The 24,753-nt window shown below is 40.0% G+C and overlaps 1 protein-coding gene across 1 annotated transcript in view; it reads left to right on the top strand.

Annotated features, from left to right (window-relative positions):
• Positions 1-24,753, top strand: part of LOC145392207 (glycine receptor subunit alpha-2-like) — a 456,984-nt gene that overhangs the window by 360,029 nt on the left and 72,202 nt on the right. The window contains exon 2 of the mRNA XM_080266659.1: positions 13,426-13,590. Coding sequence (XP_080122785.1) covers positions 13,426-13,590 — 165 coding nt within the window. The remainder of the gene's footprint in view (positions 1-13,425; positions 13,591-24,753) is intronic.

Here is a 24,753-nt window from a genome sequence, read left to right as displayed (position 1 = left end):
ATTTTTTTTGTTACCAAACATGTATTTATATGTCACAAACCATGTATTTGTATTTATATGTCACAAACCACATATTTATATGTCACTACACATGTATTTATATGTGTCCCCAAGCATATATTTTAATTGCACCAAACATATATTGTCACCAAGCAAGCATTTGTCACCAAGCACATATTTTAATGGCACCAAACATATACTGTCACCAAGCAGAGGGAAATGTTATTGCAGGCTCATGGCCTTTGGTGCCTTCTTCCTCGCATAAAAAAATATATATATTTCAATGTCACCAAGCTTACATTTTTGTCACCAAGCATATATATTAATGCCAACAACCATATTTTAATGCCACCATATGTCACCAAGCACATATTTTAACACCAACAACCATATTTTAATGCCACTAAGTAATTGTGTGTTATCAAACAAACTTTATCCAAAAATTGCAGCCTTAAGTTTGAGTGGTCATACCTGCACTATGTCCTTATCCGTGGTCCTGGAGAGGGGTGCCTTCATGTGGTGGTGATGATATAAACGGATGCTTCTACTGCCCAGCGACACAAACATCCCTCAACTCTCTTCTTATCTCCCATACAACGGTCATGGGCTGCAGGAGGAAAATTTCAGACTGCACTCCACAGGGTTCATATTTCAAATGAACCTTGGGCAACAGCAACAATATGTAGATGAAGATCACTCTAACCAGGTCCACCACAAGGAGGAAAGCTGCTCAGACCAACACCATGCCTGTCCCAACCACCCTACCATTGGACATGTTGCCATCATCATCATTGCTTGCCTTGCAGTTTTACATATTACAGTCTGTCTGTGTTGAATTATGGCAGTAGATGTTTGATTTTGGGCAAACATTTCAAACTGGAAGTATTTAATATGGTCATCAATTTCTTCTTGACCTTCATTTTTATCTACTTTTGATCTTGATCTTTATCTTCTTTAGAGCAAACCACGAACAGGAACTGGTGTGCCTGAGAGGAAGAAAACACACCGTGAACAGAAACTGGTGTGTATGAGAAGTAAACACACCAAACAGGAAATGGTGTGTGTGACAAGGAGTAAACACACCAAGAACAGGAACTGGTGTGCATGAGGAGAAAACACCAAGAACAGAAACTGGTGTGCATGGGACGGTGAGATCACACAGAGAACAAGTCAGGTGTGTCCAAAACAAAATGCCAGACACAAACAAATTTCGATCATGCACATGTAGCACCTTCAAGCAACCACATGATTGTCACACGCAAGGGCCAAGTACATGTGCTGCCTGGAACTTCCCCCCTTTGTGACAGCTCATCATTCACCTTACGTGCTGTTGTGGGTTCACGCAGAACATCCCAGAATCCACGGCATTCCTTTCGAGACCCCACCTTAGCGGACCATGGTAAGATGCCCATCATAGCCAAAACAACCACACGCAGTGTGGATCGATATTGGATTGACACAAACTGGCAGGGTGTGTATGTGTAGACTATTCTAAGCAATCCAGCCACCCAGACGTGAAAAAAAAAAAAAATGGTAATTTCAATCAATTTAGCCAAGAAAACACCTGACATTCAGTAAGTTAAATGATATGGCATCAAAAAGTGTCTGGGCTTTCTAAATTTTTACGGCAGGATGCCCATTCCCGACACCAACCCTCCCCAATTTATCCGGGCTTGGGACCGGCACTGAGTTGAGCAAGATTCCTTATCCTCGGATCAAGCACAACTCAATGGCTGGGTTAAAATCAGGGTGGAAAAAAACACGGTTTCTTCATAACCAAAACCCATGGTTTTCTCTACCTATCTATCTATTGCCAGATGCCTTAATCCCGTAAGGGGTGGCCACAAACAAATCGCCTCCATGTTGCCCTGTCCCCCGCCATTTCATTGCCCTGCTCCTAGCTCACACCTCTCTCTCATATACCTCTACACTCTAATCTCATCCTTGGCCTCCCCCTCCCTCTCCCCCACTCCACCTCACTCACATACTATCTCCTCGTCAGTCTCTCACTCTCCATCCTCTCCACATGTCCAAACCACCTTAGTGTGTTTCTCCTAACGCTTCCTATCACATACACATCCACACCACAACGCTCCTTCGCTTCCTCATTTGTCAGTCTGTCTCTCCATGTGACTCCACATGCTCCCCTCCAATAACTCATTTCCACTGCTCTCACTTTTTACTTCTGTCCCTCCAACAAGGTAAAGCTTCACTACCATACGTTAGAGTTAGTATCACAATACTGTCATGTAGTAGCTTTTTCATTTCCATGCTCACTGCCCTGTTTCTTATCACTGCTCTCAAGGAACCAGCAACCTTCCTTCCCTGTTGCACCCTTTCAAGCACTTCACCCTCCAAACTTCCATCCTTACTAATTACACTCCCCCAGGTACTTAAATGCACTCACATTTTCCATTTCCTCCTCATCCAGCCTCACCGTACATTCATTGACTTCATTTCTCTTGAAGACCATAACTTTACTATTCCCTACAGTCACCTTCAGATTCCATTTCTTACATACCCTTCAAAACCCATTCACCAAGCCTTGCAGCTCCCCTTCGTCTTCACTTAACAACACAGTATCGTCTGCAAACAACAGTCCAGGTAGTTTCCAAACACCATCCTCTCTCACTAGGGCTGCTCCAACATCCACTGCCCTACCTTGTATCTCTTTTATAACCCCATCCATATACAGATTGAACAACCATAGAGACATGACACATCCAGTTTCAATCCAACCTTCAAGAAAAAAATTCACTCAATTCAATATCCACACGCACTGCAGCCTTAGCACCCTCATACATACTCTTCACGGCCTTCAGCAACTTCCCACCTACTCCATATATTCTTAATACTTTCCATAAACCCTGTCTAACCACCCTGACACATGCTTTCTCCAAATCCATGAAGGCCATATACAACTTCTTTCCCTTCTCTAGAAACTTTTCCACTAAAGACCTACGAATGAATATCTGATCTACACAACCTCTTCCTTTCCTAAAACCTCCCTGTTCTTCTCCAACTAATTCCTCTGTTATTTCCCTAACTCTGTCAATAAGTATCCTATCATATACTTTCCTTATGACACTAAGAAGACAAATGCCCATATGATTACCACACACTTCATTTTCCCCTTTTCCTTTGTACAGGGGAATAATTATACCCGACTTCCAAACCTCCGGGGCTCTACCTTCCTCCCAGGCCAATCTGCACGTCTTCCACATCCATTCTACTACTATCTCTCCCCCATGCTTCAGCATTTCACCACACACTCCATCGATTCCTGGGGCTTTTCTCATTTTGACTTTCTTCATTGCTTCCACAACTTCCATCCTACTTATTTCTTCCTCTCATCTCACATCCCTCCTCCCAGCCAATCCCCAGACCCTTATATTTGCAATACTTTTATTCTCTATGTTCAACAATTCCTAAAAGTGTTCTCTCCATCTGCTCCCTTTTTCTCCCTTCTCCACCAGTAATCTACCATTTTTATCTTTCACTCCTCAGCTAACTTCTTTGGCACCCTGTCTAACTTTCTTTACCTCTTTCCAGAACATTTTCTTACATTCCCTCCACTTCACACTCAAGTTTCTTCCAAATTTCTCATCCACTCTCATCTTACTCTCTCTTACTAATCTTTTCACCTCTCTCTTCCTCTCTACATATAAGTATGTCCTCCATCTCTCAATTTCTTCCACATTTCTGTTTCTCATCCACTCACTATAATATGCTTTCTTCTTTTGTGCCATAGCCTCTCTCACCTCTTCAGTCCACCATGCTGTTCCCTGCACCCCCTTTCGTTTTCTCTTCACCCCACACACCACCTCACACGCTACACAGATTTTTTCTGTGAATATCTTGCACAAATTCTCCAAGTCTCCCATCTGCTCCAATCTGTACTTACCCAATAGCTCCTCCACTTCCCTCTTATATATTGCCTTTTTTCCATCCTCTTGTAACTTTTCCACACTCCTTTTATGTACTACTTCCTCCTGTCCTTCCCTTCTTCTATTTCTCCATTTTATTTGGACTTTAATTCTGACCATCACCAAGTGATGGTCTGAAAGTCCACTCCCCCAACCTCTATATACTCTTTCATCCATTACACACCTTCTCATTCTTTCATCCACACACACATAGTGAACCAAATGTTTTAATGATTTCCTTGGTTTTAACGTTTTTCCTCTGTATTAATCACACCACTGGCTGTGCATGAAACATTAATATATACAACATATACAGTATATATATATATATATATATATCGTTTTCGTTTTCGTTTTTAAAGGCTCCAACATGCTTGCATGTGTCGGCCTTGGTCACCTAATGGCGGCTCTCCACGCTGCACGATCCATTTCAGCCTCCCTGTTCAGTCCCTTAACCCTAAGGTCACACTTAATGACCTCGTCCCATGTCTTTCTCGGTCTACCCCTCACAACCCCACCCCCAATATTAACACTTCTCACCTTCCTCACCCAATTATCATCCCCCATCCTCTCCACATGTCCAAACCACCTCAATCTACCTCTCCTCATCACAACACCAATACACTCCAGTTCCATCCTACCTCTCAACTCTTCCATTGTAAACCCAACCCCTCCAGGCCTTGGACGCAGGGACGCACTGCACATCCACCTAATCATTGTCATTTCAGTACGTCTGAGCCGGCGAATGTCTTCCTCCTTCACTGCCCAGGTCTCACTACCATACAGCATTACACTCCTAACACACGCTGCATACAAAGACCCCTTAGCACGTAGGGAGAGCCCTCTCAATGTCAGGAGAGGCAAGAGCTCCCTGAACTTCTTCCAACCACTTCTCACCCTAGCCACAGAGCTAGCTCCAGCCCCACCTCCAGCACACAACATGTCTCCCAAATAACAAAACTCTTCCACACACTCAAGAGATTCACCAGCAAGTTCAATCCTTTCACGTCTGACGATCTCCACCTGCTCACCCCGGCACGCCGTACACATAAAATCAGCATTATCTCGCAGTCTACCTCTGATACCACTACATCTCTTATGCACCCATTTATCACACACACTGCACAAGATGGAATTACTTCCCACGCCCTTGTGGCAAACTGCACATGGCCACTCTCCCTCGTCTTTGACAGTACCGCCACCATATATATATATATATCTGTATATAAGTTTTTGGCAAGGAATATGATTTTTTAATCTCAATTTTTGTGCATATTTTTCTTGGGAAAAAGATTAATGCCAGTATATTGTTTCTGACATTTTCAATAGCGTCTGTTAGTTAACCCCAAACTGCTGGGTGACGATTATATCCAACGAGAAATTTCATGGTCTAACTTCACACATACTACTGTATATTTTCCCTTCAGCCAAGCTTGTAGCTATTCTGTTTTATCAATAAAAACTGAAAGAAGTCTCATATGCATTAGCATTACTATTCAGTAGTTACTTTTTGCAATAATTCCAAAACATGTTCCTGTGAATCACCTGAGAACTGGAGATAATGTACCATTTAGACAAACATCACAGTATATATAACAATTGACACACCCTAAAAGTAAATAACTGAAACTATACCTACTGGTCCTTATATTGAAACAGCAGTAATATATACTTGTACTTAACCTGAAATTAACTGTACAGTTAATACCAAGTTTCCGAGACATAAGGTGATCCAATAACAGAACACTCTGGGTTGCAGTGCAGGCTGTGCATTACCCACAACAGTTTGAATACTAAAGAGGTGAATGGAGGTTCTCTGTCAGGTAAAAAGTTCCCTAAGAAGCAGGTTGGCTTACTATCCTTCACTGGTCTGGAATGCAGGTGCACAGCTGTCTAGCCTCACACCCACCTGAGCCCCAAAAGGAGTAAGATTACTGGCTTCTACTATATTTTTTTCTCCAGTCAACCTTCATCCACATGGTGCCACTGCACACCTGAAACAAAAATAAACTGTTTTTACTGAAAGAAAGGACATTTTCACTTAGTAAATACATTATACACTTGAAGAGTATACTTTATATTCGTATGTGACTGTCCGGCCCATTTCACAGGGTACAGTATGCTGCTGAAAGTTCTTTCTCTTTCATCCTGTCCCTTTTCTTGTTTCTAAATATGGTGTGAGACTGGATCCACAAACAGGGACAAGACAAAGTACAAAAATGGGAGTATAATATTCTAATCAACAGCATGCTCAATGAAATTAGTCGCATAATTATTCACACCATTCAGGCCACCATAATCTTGGCTCCATTTCACAAGCCTAACCAATGGCAAAAATTTTTTCCCTTAGATGCACTTCATATAATTTATATGCGACAGTTAAAATTCATATGCAGTTTACGGTGACAGTATGGGCATATGACCATTTAAAAACTTGTCTAAGCAACCTGATGGTGGCACATCAGTCATGCTGGAGCAACAGGACATTATTTTATGTGCTGTCATCAAAAGGTGAAAAAAGGTTTGCACGTGCTTCTCTGATCAACACTTACAAATATCTATATGTAACATCAGCTACATCTTGAGATGAATTCTCTACAGTTATCCACATGCAATTATCATAAACTTACAAATATATACAATTTACTAACATATTTCCAGATTTGTATATTACCTTCAATGCTACTAATATTCCATCCCCAAAAGTATTGAAATTCTAAGTGTTTCACTTAACAATGTCCTCAGCTTGACCTATCATGTCAGATCACTTGCTAAAACTGCCTCAAAGAAACTTGGATTATGGCACAGAGTATGTAACTGCTTCACTGATGAGCAGTTAGCTATAATATATAGGAGTCATGTGCGCTCTCAGCTAGAATATTGCTCATCCTTGTGGAATGGATGTGGAGAGGCTGCACTATAACAACTACACAAAATTCAGAACAAAGCTGTTGGAAATATTAATAACCCTGGTATTATAAACCACCTCCCCTACAAGTAAGAGAAAATGTTGCCTCCCTTGCATTATTTTACAGATACAGTACTTTTATGGCACATGCTCAGATGAAGTTGCATCCATTGTGCCACCTCTCCATGCCTTCCCTCGTGCTACAAAGGCATCTGGTAGCACTCATGACTGAAATGTCACACAGCCACATTGCAGAACTTCTTCCTATCAGAACTCTTTTATTCCCCGACCTGCATCTCTCTGGAACTCGCTTCCCTGGAGTTGTTTCCCCCAAATATCAACATACAGCTGTTCAAGTCCAACTGTTACAGATTTTTTTATGAACTGAGGACACCAGTAATCTGGTGTATGGATAATTATTTTTTTAAATTCATTTGCTTTCCTTCCTCTGTTGTATAAAAAAAAAAAAATCCAATGGTCATGTAAATAAAACACTACTTTCTGAAAAAGTACCCTAGCACATCCAGATAAATGTCAAGGTGTGATGTGATGCTGCACCACTGGCTGGCATGGGATTAAGTCCCTGAATCTGATGATGCACTTTATTGGTTCATTCTTAGGTCGCCCAACATCCACTTTCTCGACTCTGTGCTGCTCTTGAGTGAATGCCCTCTCTTACTTCCTTCTTTCTTTCCTTCCACTTCTGTCTTTCCTTAATTCTTTCCTCTACCTTCTGTCTATGGGTGACTCTACATTGACTGACATGCCAAATGGTTTCCTGTACACCAGGAAATCATTTACAAGGCTGGGTGGTAACCATGTGACCAAATTATGGTGTTATGGCGCATAGTGGGTTAGTGGGAAATTAGGATGCTCCAATCGGATTGAGCCTGTGTAGGTTTATATCCATGGGGTGGTTGGGGTTACTGCTCACATAATGCCACTCATGGATGAGTGAGGCTGGTCACTCTCATCTTAAATGTCAGGACCAACTTGCCTAGCCCCAAGCTCTACACTCCTCTTGGGGTACCACAGGATTAGACGATGTACGTATGCTGTATATGTATTCTTACTACTTCCAGATTTCATGCAGATTAGGGTAGACATTCTATCTTGGAAGGGTTAGACATAGTCTTCATTAAACACTTTAATACAAGCGCTTTTTGGCGATAAAAACTGTTTATGACCAGCATGATTAAAATGAGTATTACATGCATGGGATAAAGGGCTTGAGGAGATAGCCTGAATGGATGGGAAACAATGTGATTACAAATGCAGTGTCAGCATGTTAGTGTGCATGCTGATTATGAGTATTTTAAGGTTATGACATGCAGAGATGGTACATGGTACGTATGAGGACTAATGGGCCTTGGGAACCAGTTGTGAAGCCTGTGCCAAGAGTTGGACACACACACATACAAAAATAAATAAATAAATAAATGGTAATGAACTGTTTACCTATGATACTTCTGATGTAAGAAAAGCACTGTATTTTAATTTTTCAGTTAGTAATGCAAATCGGTGGCTACTCTAAAAGCTGTAATTAGTCTGGTGTCTAACTTGGACCAGTACTGTCTGTTAGTGGTGATAAAAATTACTAGTGCTGACACAGATACACTGTAAGTAACGACATGTTTGAAAGTTTATGTGAAGATAAATTGAAAATTTTTTAGTGCACATTAGCTAATAATACTGTACAAACTCTATACTTTGTTGTGCTTACTGTTATCTAACCATAGCTAAAAATTACAGGCATACCTCGACATACGCTACCCCTAGATGTGATGCACCAGCTTAGCTATGAGAGTAGAAATACCACCAAACCCCACTTAACAATGGCCAAACCCCATTTCAATGATGGGTTTTCATTCATTCATTCATTCATTGCCAGACGCCATGTATCCCACACGGGGTGGCCAAGGGCTTAGAGTTAATTGTTTTACAGGGAGGGGCACTAATCCTCCACCAACCCCACTTGACACGTAGGGATGCCAACAGCATCTGGGTGTTCCCAGGCGGTCACCCATCCAAGTACTAACCAGACCCAACGTTGCTCTTCTTTATAATTGATTTTCATGATATTTTAGACTAAAACTGTGTGTTTAGGTTGTTATAAACTGTTTTTAGACTTACCTGTACATTAATGTGTTTTAGTCATAGGTGGGGCAAACACTGTCATTTTGGGGTACAGTTGACTAAGTTTGATTTTTTCCAGACATATATTTGATGATTTTCAGATTCTGTTTGTTGGTTTTAGTGAGTTATTTACAGGTGTTAGGCTTAGGTTAGGTTCTTTTACAGCTGTTAGGCCATATAGATTGGCTTTAAGCTTGTTTTTGGACTCATTTGGGTGGGTTTAAGACTCGGTTGGGAGGGAAACCAAAGGCTCAAAAACATATCTCTATACTTTACATGTTAAATCTACCCTGAGATAAGATACCCTGCCTAACAATGGGTTTTTAGTTAACCAACTGCATCATGAAACCGGGTTATACCTGTACAACCATAACACCCCTAACTGCAAAAAGATGAAAATAGTTTTACTGATGATTAACTATTAATACTGTACAAAACCTAAACTTAAAACGTATGTTCTGTTATCTAAATATGGGTAAAAACCATAGCTAAAAATTACATATTCAATTTGATTAGTCTTTGAAAAATCAGAAAATAAAAGTTCCTAATTTGGTTATCTGAAAATGCTTTTTGTTAAACACAATATATTAATGATACACAGTAAAATATGGCTGAAGACTTACCATCATCGAAAGACATCACAGAGATATTTAGTGACAGGCAAGTGATATTTTTCACTTCCAACTGCTAAAGATGTGTCACAGGTGCTGGACTCTGCAGTGGATGTAGGCAAAATATAACAGTGAGTAGGTTGTGTTTAGTTCATGTTCTAACCTAACCTAACCTACAGAAGGTGAATGGGTAATACAGACCGCACTAAGGGCAACCCTCGCTTTATGATACAAATACATGATCACTCAGGTACTTGGACCATTTTTTCCTGATAGCTGTCAGTATAATAAGAAATTTGAATAGGGTACCATTATAGTACATTCCCCACCAAAATATATCTTCTTAAAAGACAGCAGCCAATAACTTATAAAAACAAAGTAAAAAGCAACACTGACCACCTATATGAAGATCCTCTTGTATGTACAGTACAGTATTACCAGTATATCCTTTATGGTCAAGTGATGTCTTGACATGTGGCTGCCTACAACTCCACACCTTCATCATTACTGCTGCTGGGGGTATTCAGACTGATGTCTCAGGAAGACATGCTAGCCACAGGTGACAGTGGTGAAGTCATGAAGAAACTAGGGTCAGCTACTGGTGATGAAAGTCAGCTGAGTGATGCTTCCAAGTTCACAGAAGTCGGGTCAAGAAGTGGTGATGCTGGTGAGCTGTGATAGTGGGAGATTGGAGGTTAGAGATGCTGTAGGTGACAAAGATTAATGATAAGATTGTGTCTTTGGCTTGAAGAAGGTGTGAACTGTTGTCTGGTGGGGTGACCACTGAGCTTCATAAATTATAACCTCACATATCTTACAAGGCTTAGTAAATGATTAACAGCTTGCTGACTTGAGGATGCTCCAAAAATTCCAATATCAAGTCTGCTGCCATGTGTGCATTTCTTCTCTTCAAACAAATAGGTAAACAGGTCACATAGGTGATACTTACGCTAGTGCACACCACCATTGTCACACCAAATGCCTCTGTGCAGGAAAGTGAGAAATTCAAACTAACTCAATGCTCTCAAATAACGTAAAATATTAAAGAAATAATATCTGCTGGTAAGGTACAAATAACATTGCATTCCAAATGACATGGAATATGGGAGGGATTACTGTGCTGCATTTGGAAAATGATTGGATAATGAACAAGTGGATAATGACAGGGGTTCAACAGAGATATATTCCTGGATTCTGTCAGCTCAAGGACCTAAGTACAGAAATAACCTTTTCAGTCTCATTCTAGATAATATTGTATTATAGATTATAATCAAAATGTATGTACTGTAGCTATTTAGCACCAGTTGAACAAGGCAGTACTCATGAGGTGGATGGCAAGCTGGTGACAGGAAGAGCTGGAGCTCCCAGTTCACCAGCCCTCAGGACCTGCTCCTGACCATCTGCCTATGCTGAACGTTTTCAGTGTTTTCATTAACACAGAGAGTAGGCCAGTATACTCTCAAAATACACTTACCTCCAACTATCTACACCACACTACATGCATATTAGTTACCACATCTTCTACTTCCAACTCCCCTTGGCAATGGCTGCTGCATTATTCCAACAGCTGTTCAAGTCCAACTGTTACAGATAGTTTTATGAATGGAGGACACCTGCAATCTGGTGTATGGATTGTTTTTTTATTCATTTGTTTTCCTTCCTGTCTTCTGTTACTGTAAAAAATAAATAAAGAGACAAATACACAAATAAATAGTGAGGAAAGACAAAAACTACTACTCAGAATAGATGAACAATAATGGCTATTTACATTTATTTATACACATATTTAATACATTAACATTAATTTGAGATAATTAAAGGTGCCTGCATTATGACTGGTATCTATTCGACATCATGCTTTATGACTACATAAGATTTTTTTTCCCTCAAAATATGTCATAATGCTGATACACCTACACTACCATAGACAGGCTACCTGAACACAGGGTGAATTGTAACAACCATAACAAAATAAATACCTGGTTAATTTCGAAATTTAATGAAATCAGGTGTACTGACATTTTCTTTCCCTTACTTCAACCACTTTGTTTCCTTAGACTCAAAGTGCTCTTTCATTGTCTAAATCTTTATTAAACCTCATACTGTGTTCACAAATTAACACAGTAAGGAAATGGCTTGGAACAGGGCTTGACCCGACATGGCTCACCCATTTGTGGACGTCTGGATATGGTACTGGATCTAAAATGAACAAAGTAGTTTAGCAGCAGCAAAATTAAACTATAAAAGAAGTGTCAACGTATCGTGGTAAAGAGGCAGACTTCCCACCAATGATCCATAAATCGGGAAAGAAAGGCACAAAGGTAGAACTATCAACAAAACTGCCTTGTGAAATGGACCACACATCCAGTCATTCATTAACCCAATCGCTTTCCATGGGTGAAGCAAACTACTCGTACCGTAAAACAGGGAAATTTTCCTGGAGAAAACTATAGTAATCAAAGGGCTGAAAAATGTCACGATTAGCTTTTGAAAAACTCGAATTTTCTTTACCAGAATAAAGCAGTTTGATTTTAGCCCAAATCAGCTGCGACCATCATCATGATCATGATCATGATGATGATGATGATCATCATCATCATCATCATCATCATCATCATCCCGCCTCTCTACTTCCACCTGCAAGTATGATGAGCAGGGTCCAGAAATCAAGGAAAAGGAAAAAAAAAAAAATGGCGGAAATAAACAGCATGCCCAATGAAATAGGCCACACATCCACTCACGCCCCATTCAAGATTTCGGAATCCTGAGTCCACCTCCCAGGCACACCTTTCCACAGGCAGCTCCATAATTACCTAAGAGTGAATCCAATGACTGCTAATTTAAAAAGTGCCAAACTGCCATCCACCCCTACTTACAAAATTGATTCAGCCAGCTCGATTCCTGTCAGTTCCCTGGCTTCATCAGCCTCTACACCTTTCTTTCTCACTTGACCAACCGCGCCTCCTCCTAACATCAAACTCATTCACACATACCCCTTTCACAACCCTATTCATACCCATTCTCTCCAAATGACCACACCATCTAAGCACGCCCTCTTCAGCTCTGCTGCCCACAACCTTGCTTACTCCACATCTCACAAGAATCACACTGTTTCTTATCCAATCCACTCTGAGCATTCCACACATGTTTCTCAAGATCCCACTCTCCACCGCCCTAAACTCCTGAATTTTCGTTTTCATGCCACACTATATTCTCACACCCATTTGTTAATGTGTGTGGCAATACTTCTTCATGGGACCCAAAGCGCGTGCAAGGGAGCAAAAGTATTAATATTGATAATGTCTTTTAAATTCTCAGCTCTAACTCACAGGACCATCGGCATACCATTAATAAAAGGAATAAATATACTGGGTGCTTTTCTTGCAGTTAAATATAACCTCAGTGTAACTTTCTGTATACCTTACCTTTTGCAGCGTAACACGAACATGGGGATTTCGAATTCGCGTGTAGAGCATATTTTGCTACAATTATTCTCACTCTCTCTCTCTCTCTCTCACTTACGTAAAGTAGGGCAATTTTATTTCATAATTTCAAGGTACTGTAAATAGTCTATTTTTTTTCACCCTACTGTATAGTTTGACCCAGATTTTCGTCCTTTTGCTGCTTACTTCACGTAGCTCACTAGCACAGTAGGAGAATGCATCCTTTCCGTGGCACTTCTTCGTGACTAGCATCATATTCTAGTGTTAACCTAATACTACAACAAGACCTGGAGATGGAGACATGGCAAATTTTGGGCCAAGTTAAGGTGAAAAGAGTAAAATTCGCGATATTACTATGCAAATAAAACGCATCACTAAAATTCTTTCTCTCTCCCTAACAGGATGAGGGCGTGGTGTGGGCGGTGCGAGGGCGAGTGGGCGGGTCCAGGGCAGGGGAAATGGACGGGCCAGCGGCAGGGGGAAAGGTGGGTGTTTCTTCCCTGCTGGTCACCCTCCCTCCGCCTCCTGCTCCTGCTGCTCCTACTCTCACAGCCCGCGCTAGTCAGGTGAGTAGTATTTTGAATTTTGGTGGATTCTTGGTTTTTATCAATATTTTCATCTTATTCGGCAATTTAGTTTTCGTCAGGCGAGTTATCATATTATAAATTAGAGAAGGTTCCTGATTTATGTTGGTATTTTAATTTTCTTACATCCCGCTCCCTGTCTTACAATACATTAGTGTGTGTGTGTGTGTGTGTGTGTGTGTGTGTGTGTTTTGTGTGTGTGTGTGTGTGTGTGTGTGTGTGTGTGTGTGTGTGTGTGTGTGTGTGTGTGTGTGTGTGTGTGTGTGTGTGTGTGTGTGTTTACATATATAAAACATAGCGATTATCAAAGTTTTAAATTTAAAATAGTTACGGATATGCATGCTTTTGACGTTATTAAAGAACCCTCCTCAGTCTTACCCCTCCCCCCTCCCTCAAAATAAAAACTGATATTACTTACATTATTGAATTAAGAGCAAATACTACGGTGTAACATGCAAAATAAACTGGAGGAGGAAGACGTGATAGAAAGCTTCCGATGTCAACGCAAATTACGGACAAATAGTAAGGTGAAGTGTGGAAAGGAGGAGGAGGAGGAGGAGGAGGAGGAGGAGGAAGAGGAGAGGGAGGAGAAGGGGGAGGAGGAGGAGGAGGAGGGGGAGGAGGGGGAGGAGGAGGGGGAGGAGGAGGAGGAGGAGGTAGTAGAGCCCCAAATGTCAACAAAAATAGGTATCCATGGTGATCACTTGTAGCGCCAAACAACAACAAACAGGAGAGGATGCCTTCTTGTGTGATTTATGGCCTGAGAGAAATCAAAGGACTCGCAACTCTAGGCCTCCCTCAAGCCCGTGTGTACAGGGAAAACAGGACTTGGAATAAATCGTGTCTCCTGAATATAAATCGGAGTACATCTGCCGACGATATTCCACCTATATGCCGGGGTTTTGATTATTGGATTTTGACTCTTGTAATTCGTAAAATGATGAAACTTTTAATAATATTCACTGCGAATCTTCTCAATACATACACTGCCATAATTTGAAACTTTTATTTAGTAAATCTTCTGAATATAAATCTGTGCACAATTCTGAAGTCACCCTTTAACACATATGAATTCCAAACAATCAAAGTCGGATTGCAATTCTTCTATTTCGACATATATTTAGTACGCAAAATTTCTGTAAGTTTTAAAAACTATGACACTGTACAAGAACTATTGAATGCAACCTCTACCATGCTTCCCACTAAATTTCAAACATATGTAGCTACCGACAAAACACAATCGCTGGATAAGGACCAACATGGGATTTTTTTTTTTTTTTTATTATTCTAGGTACACCTTAGCGTTATTATTCTCAGCCTAGGGAAACCGACAAACAAAGGATTTAGCTAAAACTCGTAGTTGTCTAGAAACAAACGTAACATTCGATTCTCAGGTAGATCGACTTGATTTCTTTTTTAACAGATGATGAACACACGAGGGAAAATAATAATAATAATAATAATAATAATAATAATTATTATTATTATTATAATAAAAAGCAACAACATTATTAAGGGTGAAGAGAGAACCTGTATTTTTTACACAGGAATTTCTCTGATTATTAAGGGTGTAAACTGTAGCCTAGACAGTTATATTTTCTGACAGTTTTCTATAAAGATCTGTCCAACTCTCTAATGCAAGAGTTAACCGTTACTCCCAGTCTTTCATTTATGCAACAGGTCAGCTCTGGAACTGTCTCCCTCTGTCTGTATTTCCTGCTGCCTATGATCTCCAGTCTTTCAAACGCAGTGTGTCCAGGCATCTCAAAATGATCGGATCTTGAATTTGGCTCTCTATTGTATTTTGTTTTTCTCTTGGAGGGAACTGTTACAGCGGGCTCATGGCCTTTGGTTCCTTCTTCCTCGCATAAAAAAAAAAAATAAATAAAAAATAAAAGTATAACGCACTTGGCTTCTTTGGCCCGTATTCTCATCGACTAAGAAGACTCCCTAGCACCTCTTCCTTAGAGATTTATTTTCCACACTACCCATTACTATCCTCTTTTTTGCTTGATTTACCTTACGTAACTCCTCATAAACGAGTTATTTTCCAAACTACTCATTATTATTCTCTTTTTTTTTTGGGGGGGGGGGTTTCTATTTCTTTTGTACCTCTCACCTAATGATTTTTCAAACTACCCATTACTATTCTCTTTTTTTATTCTTACTTCTTTTCAACACGACACAGACCGCACGAATAACACACAAGGATATAGCAACGCAGGAGAATCAGAAATAAACCGGCAAGGAAGAGGCATTACATTGTTTTTACTCTAACCTAGCCTAGATTCCCCCCCCCCACCCTTTCCAGGTTTTTTCACGTGGCTCAATAGCAGAAAAGGGCGACGTTACGGCTCTGCATTCTCTCCATAGTAATTCTTTGTGACCAGCACCATATTCCAGTGTTAATCTATTATTATAACTCCACGTTCATGACAGGGAGACGGCAAGTTTAGGCCAAATTAGAGTAAACGGAGTACAGTAAGCTTCGTAAATTCGTGAAAATATCGCCCTTTGCCTCGCTGCTAATTTCAAGCTAACCTGGCATGCACATTTTTCACGTCTAATGCTCAAAAAGATTTAATAATGACGGTTAACAGTCGACGCCTTACAGAATACGGGTATTTTGACCTCTCAGTCTCCATCTCTTCCGCCAAGACACCAATACACCCGCAAGAACCGAAAAAGCGGCGCGGTATTGATCTGCTAGGTGGGTATTGATCTGCTAGGTGTGTGTGTGTGTGTGTGTGTGTGTGTGTGTGTGTGTGTGTGTGTGTGTGTGTGTGTGTTTTGTCTGTCAGTACTAGACCCAAACTCTGTGTAAGAACTTATGGTCTATCAATGAGTTTTTCTATTGTATTTGAGAATAAGAGGGTAAAGGTTAAGGTCCATTGATTTTGGGATCCCGGGCAACGTCAGCACGTACGGCCATTCTTTAAAACCTAGGAACACAAAATTTTGCACAGTATACTCACCAAGGGTCGCCCCCAGCAGGAAAATTGGCCCCGGGCATCTACTGTTGTGGTGGGTTGTGCAGCTTTGTTTGGCTTCCCCCATAACAATATATTCCAGGACGCGGTAAATTAAGGCAAGATAATATGCACATGACTTATTAAAAGCTTTTCCTTTCTTTCTGTCCTCAGTCCCGCGTCATAAGCTCCTGGTCTCATTCAGGAGGCATTCAAAAGCGAAATAATTAAACGTGCACTGCAATTCCCGGAGTCTACAATAGTGCCCCCTCTCGCTGATGACGCTGCCTCGGATTCCTCTCCCCCTTTCTCTCTCTCTCTCTCTCTCTCCTGGAACGGATTCACTTTCAGCTTTCGTCAATTTCTTTTCCTCCTCTTTTTTTTTTCTTAGGTTGCCGGCTCTCTCTCTCTCTCTCTCTCTCTCTCTCTCTCTCTCTCTCTCTCTCTCTCTCTCTCTCTCTCTCTCTCTCTCGTTCGCAATAGCCTGTTCCAAATCGCCAAGGTTATTCTCAAATATCTGCCGGAAGTTCATTTTAACACGCATTAAAAAAAAAAGTAAAACTCTGAGTATGACTACCCTTTGGATCCTCCCGTGCAGTATTCAAAATTTCTTATACAGTTAATTTTAATCCAAGTCAAACAATTTCCGACAATGCAGCCGCTATTAATAAACTTGCACGTAAAATTCGGCAGCTTAAAAAAAAAAAAAAAAGCAAAACTACGTACAAGAAAAAATCACTACCTCGCAGATGACTCTTATCTCTTTCTTGCACTCTATTCAAAATTTCTTGTATATATAGCTTGGGTCTAATTAGTCATATAATTATCCACTAAATGACTGCTGTTTTAATTTTGGGATGTTTCTCTCATTCTGTTCAGTATTTATTGTGCGGTTTAAGTTACTTCTGATTACAGCTATACAGCAATCATGGAAGTGGTTAGGTAGATTACCGGAAAATATGAAAGCATAATTGATATGTGGATGGATATGTGTCAAGAAACTGTGTGACTACATTACAGTTGCTTGATTTTTTTTTTTTTTTCGTATCCTACATTGTCTGGATTGCCTTGTACGATTTACTTCTAATCTGAGTAAAATATGAATAATAATCAACTCAACTAAGTAGGCACTATCAGTATTATAGAGTAAATAGAATAACTGAAAATGTTTTTAACATTACTCAACATTATCTACCACGGCCCAACTAAACCTCTATGCACGGTAATTGTGGAGAGTTCGTATCATCTCTTCCTCCATCATATATATATTCTTTTCCATTACACTATCATTTTGGACGTTAATGGTGTCAACTACGCAGATAACGAAAGGATACAAATAACATCAATGGAAATACTGAGGTGTAAGTATAGAAAATGAACCGACAAGCGAGAAGAGTTACGAAATTTTCCATCCCAACGAAAACACACCGCCACATGACGTCACGGATCCTACCCTTATACCCGCAGGCACCCCCATTTTTTCAGGAGTCAGGGAGAATGAGTTCTTTATGTCTTCGAGTGGTCCCTTTCTCTTCGAGGGGGAGGGGACGGTTCTGGTGGATGAAGAGTTAGACAATATAGGCAATCGATATGTACGAATGGAGTCACATATGTAATACTGGTGCAAGAATCGTAAACTCACATGAAATACAGATGAATGAAGAATCCTAAAGTCGCATTTGAAATACTGGTGAATGAAGAATCACATACGGAATAAAACCGAATAAAGAATCGTTAAGTTACATTAAATATACAAGTGAAAAAAGAATCATAAAATCACATATGAAATATAGATAAATGAAGAACCGTAAAGTCGTATCTGAAATACAGGTCAATGAAGAACCGTAAAATCACATATGAAAATTACAGGTGGACGAAGCATGGTAAAGGGGGATCTAAAAATGTACAGAAGTGGATAAATATAGTACAGTGATGGTAATGAATGCATGCAATATGAGTGACATACATTCCGATAATAAACGAAAACACTTAAAGAAAAATAACCCAACAAACTAAGAGACTAACCCCCCCCCAAAAAAAAAAGTAAAAAGCAGAAAAATAAAAATATCTAAACACTGCATCATAAAGCCGAATAAAATCAAAGAATAACAAAAATCAGGAATCAGTCAATTAATGGACACCGAGCTGCCTCACCACGATTGTTTAAATACGCTGTCCCCAGATTTTCTATAAGTATTACTTTAATTATTATGGCATATAAGACGATGGGTTGTTTGGTAAAAGAGCTCAATCACAGGCTGAATAATATCGTATGGTGATAAAAGAAATTATTCCCTTACACTGATGACTTCTTCTTTAGTTTCATTTTGTACCAGACTATTTTCAGCTTAGGACAGCCCCCTAGTACTGAAGGGGTTAATTACAGCTATATCTAACCTCTCTAATTCGCAAAGTCTTACTGAATCTAAATATTGTTGGTTGGATATGGAAAAATAAAAAATAGATAAAAATGACGTCCTCGGTCTCGAAATTTTGCCATGGGAGGGACGTGAATTTTGGATGTCATTATTCTTAAGATAATACTGTTTGTGATGTGTTATAATATCTAGAATAATTAAAAATGTATCTGGTGTTAATCAGCAAAGAAAACAGCACAGAAAACAATAAGGCACAAGAGTAAAGAAAAACGTAGTAAATGACAAAATGCTTTCCCGTTCAGCATTTTCAGCTCTCTTAAAGACAGAGGGGAAGCTGGACCCTTGGATAACCCCCCCCCCTTTCCCCCGTCTGCGTCCATGCTCGGGCTGAAAAGGGATTAACGTCCGTATACGTAAACTGGAAGCTCGAAGGGGCAGGCAAACCCTAAATGTCTGCCTTATTCCCTAAACCCGATGTACGCAGACTATTTTGCTGGTGAATGCACTCTCTTGTGGTTTGCAGGCAGGGCATATCAAACGTTCGTAACTATTCCATAAAATAAAAATAAATAAATAAATGGGAGTGCATACACCTTCGCCCTTTCATTTAATCTTCTTAGTCCGGTGACATTTGTTGCACTTAATTCTAGTAACCACCAGACGATTTTCTTCAGCTTAGAACCGACTTTTCGAACTGGGGGGGTTAGATGCAGCCTTCATTAATCCTTCAGTACGATAAATCTCCCTTAAGTTGAGCAAAATCGTCTGTAGGCATCATCATCATCATTTATATTATCATCATTTATATTATCGTCATTATCATCATTTATATCATCATCATCATCACCATTATTGTTATTATCATCATCATTTATATCATCATCATGATCATCACCAACCACTTTTCCCTCCCAAGGCTGAGGTTACGTAGAGTCCAAAAAATATAATAATAGGAGAACTAGCCAAAGTCTGTTAAATAAATGGGCCACACACTCATTTACTCACCGATCAAGCCCCCGGAATCCTGACTCCACCTCACAGGCATGAACATCGAAGGGGTTGAGAGAGCCACAAGATGTCCTCGATCTGAAGGGGATAAAAGATAAGTGAGATAAATGATAAATAAAACTAAGATCGGACTGAGGGGGTTAGTGGAGATACATGATACATAACTGAATAACTGATACATGAAAACTAAGGAGATTCTCAGGGTGAAAGGGTTAAAATATCCTCGGGGTGAAGAGTACCTACCAAAAAAATGAATAAATAATGAATAACAAAGGTCTATGGCGATAAAAGGAAATACATGATAAATTAATTAAAAAAACGTCTACGGGGGCAACACACAAATGATAATGAACAAAAACAGTCTAATGGCATAATAGGTAATAAATGGGACAAAATTACGAATAAATGGTTTAAGGGGAAATTAGGCGAATAAGTGAGACGAATAAAAAATAAAAGGTATAAAGGGATAATAGGCAAACTGGTGAAATAATAGGTAAATAAGTGAGGTATATATAATGAATAAAGTAGAAGGGAATAATGAGCAAAGTAAATGAGATAAATAATGAGTAAAAAGTTAATTTCGTCTCGTCTCTGCATCAGCCATTAAGGGGATTTACTGGCATGACATCTGTTGTGTAGTGGTTGCCTGAGTCCTAAAAATGAGAGAGAGAGAGAGAGAGAGAGAGAGAATCATCGTTTTCTGCTACATACCTATCTTTTTCGATCGTTTCCGTTTTCTCCATCTGGATATGTAAAAAAAAAAATGGACATATACCCTAGCCTCACTGGAGATCATGATCTAGCTTCTCCACTACAAACCTCCCTTTTAAGCTGCATAAAATAATTAGGAAGTATGAAAAGCAGTACTTAATTTTCATCTCTGCTAACAATCATCTATTTTACTTTGGCCCACACTTGACAGTTTTACATACTTTCAGACACCTCCCGAGCCCGTATTCCCATCAAGCATATTCCCTAACACGTCTTCCTCAGCGATTTACTTTCCTGGGTACACGTTGCTATCCTCATCGGTGTTAATTATACGAAGTAGCTTCAAAGATTTCGTAACACTCCTTCCTTAGCAATTTGTTTTGCACGTTTCACCTCAGCATCCTCTTATTGATGGAAACTCTGTCGGTATAAAACGATATGAACCGCTGGAGAATGTACAGGCGTAATACGAGATATAAATGATTGGGAAGATATAATGGAATGTTCAAGAGTACTATATATATATATATATATATATATATATATATATTATATATATATATATATATATATATATATATATATATATATATATATATATATATATATATATATATATATATATATATATTAAATAATCGCTTAGTAAGATGCACTACGGAACCTCCTACTTCAAATACGGCCATATGGCAGGGGTGGATCCAGGAATTTTCGGTGGGGGTGTCTGATTCGCTGATTCAACCAAAGACTTGACGCGACATACTGATATTTCAATGTTGAAATTGCCTCTTTATTCAATGGTGCATGGCCGGTGGGGGGGGATGCATCCCCCCCATCCCCTCCCTGGATCCATCCCTGCCATATGGGTTATGAAACTCTCTGGATTAGTTCTTAAATCTAGGCTATTTTTTTTTTTTCTATGCGAGGAAGAAGGAACCAAAGGCCATGAGCCCGCAGTAACAGTTCCCTCCAAGAGAAAAACAAAATACAATAGAGAGCCAAATTCAAGATCCGATCATTTTGAGATGCCTGGACACACTGCGTTTGAAAGACTGGAGATCATAGGCAGCAGGAAATACAGACAGAGTGAGACAGTTCCAGAGCTGACCTGTTGCATAAATGAAAGACTGGGAGTAACGGTTAACTCTTGCATTAGAGAGTTGGACAGAAAAGGGATGAGAGTTTGCTGCCAGACGGGTGCTACGCGCCCGTCGTAGAGGTGGAGGAATGCAAGCAGACAGTTCACAGGAGCAGTGACGACTTATGCTGGATATATTCTTTTCACGTTAACCTAGCCTATATTGTCATCTCTCCATCCTCAGTGCTAAGTTGTAAGAAAAAATTAACACAGGAATATGATGTTAGCCATGAGGAAGAGCAATGAGAAGGATGTAATGCTGCAGTTCTGACTTTTTCTGCCACTGAGCTATGTGATATATTCTGCAAAAGTAAAAAAAAAAAAAAAAAAATCTGAACTAAGGTGTAAAAAACTCTCAAAGGTTTACTGGTTAAAAAGACTCCATCACCCTGAGGGGCACAGTACTTCACCATAATCTCAATTTCCTCTTATGTCTCTATGTATCTAACCTCCCATATTCCCTTTGCTTTCGGCTACAATCCAACTTACCACGTCGTTTTTAGTTTTTTAGCGATTTTTTTTTTTTTTTTACATTATTCGAAACGGCCCAGATACGTAGTTTTTCTTTATGCCTTCATTAAGAGCTGTTTTTCTAGTTAAAGTCGTCTACAGATAGGACGGCAAAAAAAAAAAAAAAAAAAGCGCCATCGGAATGAAGAGTTTAACTATCTCTTGTTCCATGACGCCACAGAAACCTAACACAGATGCATCTTCCTCTTAGCATCCTTTTAGCTTCGTCTTAAATTTTGCGTGTTCTTCATGAATAAGCAACCACCCAAGAGAGTTCTGCTACATTCTAAGCTCTTCGCTTTTCCTCTTACCTTAAGGGACCTGAAACCTTTAATGCCTAGCAGAGTATACCCTCCTCTTAACATTATTTCTGGCTTTCCATTATAATTCAGAGTGTCTTGTGAATTTACCTCTGTGTACCCTCCACTCCGTTCTCTGCTATACCCCTTCACTTTTCCTTTTATCTTTCGCTCCATCGCACCCTTGAAAATTGATGACACTGTACCCTTGCCCTGGGGCCCTGTCCATATTCCAATTTTCTACAGTGTTTCATAGCTTTTTCCTCGTGCCAACCCTTCCAGGAAAAATTTACGAACTGTGCTATCGATGACAAAAGTTCGTACACAATTCCCAGCCAGCATTGTGTCTTGCCCTCCGCGTTTCTCATTCCTCCCAAACGTCAGACAGTATCCTTTCTTCTCACACAATCCCCTACCAGTATCATGTCCTTCCTTCCATATTTATCATTCCTCCCCGAACGTTACATAGCATCCTTCCTTCTCATAATCGTGTGCTGCGTGCCCCATATTGCTCACAGCATAATATTTCACGTACCGCCTTCCATCAGCACAGTCGTCAAGGGAAGTGGAGCAAAAATTTGACTGTGACTGTACCATTCTATCTGCCTACATTCTCTGCCTGTATTGCGAATTTCTCTGGAGATACCGTCGGCTCTATCCACTGCACCCCACCTGAGAGAATATTGATGACTTTCTACCTTCCACTTGACTTTCACGCCATGTACAGAGTTTAGCGATTTCTCTGTCCTCTATCACACCACGGAGTCTTGGAGAGTCTGTGCTTTATTCGTACTTACTCGCATTTTTCTACGTTTCTTCTCAACCTGGAAAATTGGTGAGGTTGTATGTTGCTTGCACAGTCCGTGTCCACCACACTCTCGAGTTACTGAGATTTTCCTCTGTTCCACTCCACCTTATATGGAAAGTTAATAACTTTGTACCTTTGTGCCTTATATTCACGTCAGTGGCTGAAATAACCAGTATCTTCCATCGTCACTACTACTACTACTACAACAACAACAACTACTACTATTACTACTACTACTATTATTATTATTATTAATACTTAATCATCATCCGGACCTCTTTTCTCACCCTAGGGCAGGGTGAGGAGTAGCAACGTCCAGACAGCCTAAGCTTGCCCAATTCAATAGTCCACGCTTCCATTCACTCATCATTCAAGCCCACGGAATCCTGGCTCGATCAGATAGGAAAAAAAAAAAATCACCACGTTATGCAGCTTCACATATACTAATAACCATAATAACTATTTTAATAATCTGGGTGAGGCAGCGAGAATAACATACAAAATAAGTTACCGGTACGAAGAGGTTAAGGGAAGATCGAATACCCTCGACAGTGGGTCGCAGGTGGGCAAAGACGGATAGCCCCTGGTCTATAGGAGCCACCGTAGCTCATCCATCATTTGTCGTGTCCTTCCTACCCTTCCTGCCCTTCCTGCTCACGCTGTCCGAGATATGTTTAATGTATTTAGTTTACCTACTTATCTATCTATCTATCTATCTATCCCTCCATCCAGATTGTACTCCAGTCATCTATCTACCTATTCATTCCATCTACAGAATTGTCCATCTATTCATCCGTCTTCCTACCTACCTACCTACCTACGTCTAACGGTCTTAATCAAACATCTACCTACCTACCTACCCTACCTATTTATCTCCATCTATCTATCTCTCTACTCCACGCATTAGCCACTCTTTCTATAGGATCTCCTTCAACTCCATCCATCGTTTCTCAGTGTTCATCCTACCCTTCCCCCTCCTCTATGCTGTCCTATTTCGTGTCCAACTTATCTATCTGTCTACCTATCTATCTGTGTCTGTCTATCTCTGTATGTCGATATATATTTATGTATGTATGTATCTGTCCAGTGTATATATGTTAGTTTATCTATTCATATGTCTAGTTATACATTTCTCTGCACGAATGTATGTATGTATGTATATATATGTATGTATGTATGTGTATGTATGACCTATCTATACACCTATATCTCTTTCTGTCTAACTATTACTTGTCTATCTACCTACTAACTCCCACCTTCACCTACCCTTTTAAAAACCCAGACATGGTTCCCCCTACATAACCAATCGTCATCTCTCTATGCC

Source organism: Coenobita brevimanus, chromosome 21 (assembly GCF_032717465.1).
Source record: "Coenobita brevimanus isolate Jiangsu-jjx chromosome 21, ASM3271746v2, whole genome shotgun sequence".
NCBI classification, from domain to species: domain Eukaryota; kingdom Metazoa; phylum Arthropoda; class Malacostraca; order Decapoda; family Coenobitidae; genus Coenobita; species Coenobita brevimanus.
This window is presented reverse-complemented; position numbering and strand designations above follow the sequence as displayed.